The 4,324-nt window shown below is 46.0% G+C and overlaps 1 protein-coding gene across 1 annotated transcript; it reads right to left on the bottom strand.

Annotated features, from left to right (window-relative positions):
* Positions 1-639: 639 nt before the first annotated feature.
* On the bottom strand, positions 640-1,918 carry MELLADRAFT_70260 (uncharacterized protein; the record flags this gene model as incomplete). Its single annotated transcript, XM_007419635.1, has 3 exons — positions 640-945; positions 987-1,232; positions 1,301-1,918. 3 exons carry the CDS (start codon positions 1,916-1,918, stop codon positions 640-642), a joined length of 1,170 nt encoding a protein of 389 aa, XP_007419697.1.
* Positions 1,919-4,324: the final 2,406 nt, after the last annotated feature.

Genomic DNA, 4,324 nt, shown 5'->3' with positions numbered 1-4,324 from the left:
TCGCTACTTTGATGCTTCTGCCCTGAAGAACGCCAAAGACTCAAAGGACTCAGTCCAACACAACTTGATGCTTCGTTTACGCGACTTTGGAACCGTTGTTGAGGCTCATAATGCAACACGTGCGGGTGATGTGGGGCGTCTCATTGCGATGTGGAAGCGCTGGGCAATTATGGCGCAAGGGGTTACTGGCTTGTCCCATTATGCTAGACATATACCTCGAATGGTATTACTTCTGGAAGAAGACCTTCCGCCTCAGTTGGCCCATGCAATCAAGCATTCAATGCTCATTCCTTCGGCTGACCGAGATAAGCATTGGATGCCATTAGATGAGTACCTGGAGGTGCATATATTTTGGTTGAAAGAAGTTTATAACAGCACGGTGTGTCAGCGCTTTATGAATCAGCATTCCCTGTGAGATTAACTCACGTGCTCATCTGCCTACGCTTTTGTAAAGGGTCATGGCACGGATATTGAAAGGCTTACGTACAGAGTTTCCAATAATATACCAATGGTTAGTTGCATAACCAATTGGAGAAGAAAGGTATAAATTGGGCTCATAACAACTATTACTCTTATGTCTTCACAGTTGCGAAGGCTCATTCAATTGATCAAAGCTTACGCAGGGCATAAGATTGTATTTCAACCCAATGCAAGCAAGATCACCCCAGCATCCATGGCCAATTTCCTTCGATATGCTAAAGACCACCTAACAAACAAATCAGATAGTGACACCAATTCTTTTGCGACAAATGCTTTTAAGACCGGGCTATACAACATGATCACTATGCTCCAAGCTGACTCAGCCGCGGGTCGATCACGATTTCGTTGGGGTTTGTCAACTGGGTATGAGGAGGAAGGTGCTGATGGCTGTCCTGAGGAAGGGTAGACGTGTGTTCCAAACACAAAAATTGACTTCATTAGCAAAAAATACAATGGTTTATAACCCTATGCATGCAATTCTTATGACATTCATCAAGGAAACTTACCCCTTCAAATACAACTCTTTTCATATTTGTGGGTTGCGCTAAGGAGCTCGCAGCCCTCTTGCGTGGACCACCTGAGCCCTCTCCGTGTGTCTTACACGCCGATTTGGAGGCAAGAGGACGTGCCTCACGTGATTGCTTCCTGAACGCAGCCAATTGAGAGCGTTCTTCCGCTTGTTGTTGAATGCGGAGCTTCTTGGCCGCAGCTGCCTCGGCCTTCCCTCGCTGGATTGCTTCCTTTTTGGCCGCCTTGTAGACAGGTACACCACAATGTCAGTGTGTGAAATACCAGCTTTCAAAAATACACATCGAAATACCTTGGCTTTTTTTGCGGTGTCCTTCTCAGTGGCCTCTCTCTTTTTGAATAATTCCAAACCCTCTATTGAAATAGGTGGTTTAAACAATGGTGCCGTTCGCTTCAATGAATTTCGAAATTTTGCCGCTTTGGCTATTTCCTCATCGGACCCACTGTTACCCTTCCATGATTCAAAGGCACCAAAAAGACTTTCCAGTTGTCCTTGAACGGTTTCGCTGGTGAGTATCAGCGTAAGGTCAGAAGCTTTGGCCAAGATGTCGATATTCTTAGCTAAATCCCATGCCAACTCTACTCCAAAAAAGTCCCAAGGGCCTAGATCTGACGTAGCTGGATACACACTGTAAAATGCAATGTTAAACACCTCAATCCACTTATCCACAAGAGTTTGAAGGGGTTGCCTTTGCCGGATAGGATCTTTTGCACTACAACGGAGAGCTTCACACGCTGGTGTGACCTCAGGGTCCAGTGGTCTTTTGGGTAGCTGAATGCATAATTGATTAAGGTCCAACTCGCTGTAAGTCAACGCTTCGTCAAAGTTGTCCACTGTAAGCGATTGCTGTGCAAGCCAAATGGCCTCAGCTTCTTCGGGCAAGCAGTTGCTACAATCACATGGTGGCATCCCTGCGGCGAGCTGCCGTGATTCTTCTTCCTGAACAACCCAAGCGTCGGGGTCCAGAGGTATATAGCCATGTCTTGAGATGGCTATAGCGTTAGTAGATGTGACAAATCGACAAAATGGCTCATGAATCAACTCACTTTAAATCTACTGCCAGTGACACTCGCAGACAGACTGTTGTGATGGCCAGAGAGTCCATCCGGTCATCGTCTGACATCAAGGTAGGCGTATGAAAGTCTTCAACCCGGTTTTTACCGTTGGTCCTAGTACCTTCTACCAATAATAAAGCTAGGCCACGCCGACCGTCCCGTCCACAGCGTCCAGCCATTTGAACAAAGTTACAAGGGTCTTGGCGGCCCACAATGATCACTCTTCGCACTCGGTGCCAATTCTGTCCCAGCCCCAGGGCAAGAGTGCAGCATAAAACCGCTAAGTGCCCAAGAATGAATGCCTCCACAGCAGCAAGCTTTGCTCTTGGACCAGTAGTAGCATGATAACGGCGAACAAAGGTAGATAAACCATTTGAAGCTTCGCTGGGCTGACCACGGGCTGAGTTGATAATTCGCATAAACTCAAGAGTTGCACTTTGAGTTCCGGCGTATATAAGTGTAGGTGGGATTTTGGGCGTCAGAATAATCGTATGATGTGCAAATATACCTTGTAGTGACGATTTCAGGGGGCGTTTGAATGATCTTCGAACCAAGCGGATTTCTGGGCGTGTCAGTTCGGCTCTGAGGAATTGTACATTACATGGGTCGATCTTCAGGTTGCACAGGATTGCTTGGATTGCTTGAGGCGTGCAAGTAGCCGACATTAGCAACAGTGGAACCTTATCTGTTGCCAGGAATCGTCGAGCAAGTTCTCCATATGAAGGCCGAAACACGCCTGTGTCTTGAATTCTGATTACACTTGACATCCGTTTAGCTGCTCCACTCTTCACAAGGCCCCACATGTATATCATGTGGGCTTCATCCACAACCTTCAGGACCAGACGTGCTTGAAATCGTGGATCAAGGAACATCTTGGAAAAAATTTGATTGGTTAAAAAAACCTCCGGGCTCTGAATTGCATATGTATAGATTAAACAAACAAAGCTTGTATCAGAACAACGTAATACACATCAATGTGTATAGGCGAACAGACAACATATAAACATATATCTATTACCACATAAATGAAATTGTACATCCCCCTCAAGACTTCTTCACATGCATGTTGAGTGCAGTTTTCGCTTGTCATGTTGATTGCTTTGAGATTGACATTGGATTTTTCCAAAACCTGGCACACATCTTTGCATCAGCTGTTGAAATGTGACAGTGATAGTCCATCAAATACAACTTGCCTGATCGTCTCCAAGTGAATCTAACGGGTTCATGCTCAATATGATGGGGGAAGACCGCTCCTCATACATATGATATACAAGTTCAGGCACTCGGCTCTTTCCAAATCCAGTGCCAGCAAGTAGGAACACCGTGCGGTCATTGATTAGATGTACAGCACTGTTTATTTGCTCCGTGCGGCCTGGGTAACCGTATTTTTCTTTAAAAGTATCCTTGGCCGAAAGACGTTGGCTGTCCTCGCTAACATTTTGAAATGCAAGTTTTAGTGGTGGTCGTTCGGTATGAGGCTTAAATTCGGCGTGGTTGAGCAGCGTAGCCTGAGATGTGGCACTTTGACTCCTTCACAGCATGAAGGCGCGGTATGAACTTTTGTTGAAGCCGCGGTGTGAACTTTTATCGAAGTCGCGTGATGGTGTTGTTGGGATGATACGAGGTGATGAGTGACAAGGCTATGTTGAATAACTTGAGTGGTAAACTCAACCAAGCCAAACAACAGTTTGCTCTTCTAGATTTTGAGGTTTTGGACCAGAACCTCGATTTTTGTCCGCCGCAGTCGTGTACGGCCACGAGGGGCCAAATAGTTTCAGCCCCGAAGGTTTTTTCCGTATGTCTCATGAGCCGCTGAATCCTTTGAAAAAAGGAGAGTTGGACAACGTAGAAGGAACAAGTGCGCATGTTTTTTGTTTTGGGAGTTTAGAGATTGATAATTACGAAAAAAGTTTTCATAATCAGGAAGTGGTTTTGGCAAAATGCCCCGGCCGATCTCACGCTTGAAATTCAACATTAGCCGTAAGTCCCTCGCTCAAGCCTCGGGCCTTTGGCGCGAGGGACTTTGTTAAGTTTGGCTTTTGCCCAAAATCTCTCATCTCACTTGCTCACTTTGCACGCTTATGAAGTGGCGATGAGCAGATAATGAAAAAAAAAACGCACAACTGCCTTCTATAATTTGGCACTCTCCATTCCTCAACGGCCCAAAAGTTGCCAACAATACAGTTGATCCAGTCTAGTCTCAACCACGACTCTGACCACGGGGCCGGCCCCGAGACCCAAATTTTGGAGGCTCCAGTAA

The sequence above is a fragment of the Melampsora larici-populina genome (genome assembly GCF_000204055.1).
Source record: "Melampsora larici-populina 98AG31 unplaced genomic scaffold MELLAscaffold_310, whole genome shotgun sequence".
Lineage (NCBI taxonomy): Eukaryota > Fungi > Basidiomycota > Pucciniomycetes > Pucciniales > Melampsoraceae > Melampsora > Melampsora laricis-populina.
This window is presented reverse-complemented; position numbering and strand designations above follow the sequence as displayed.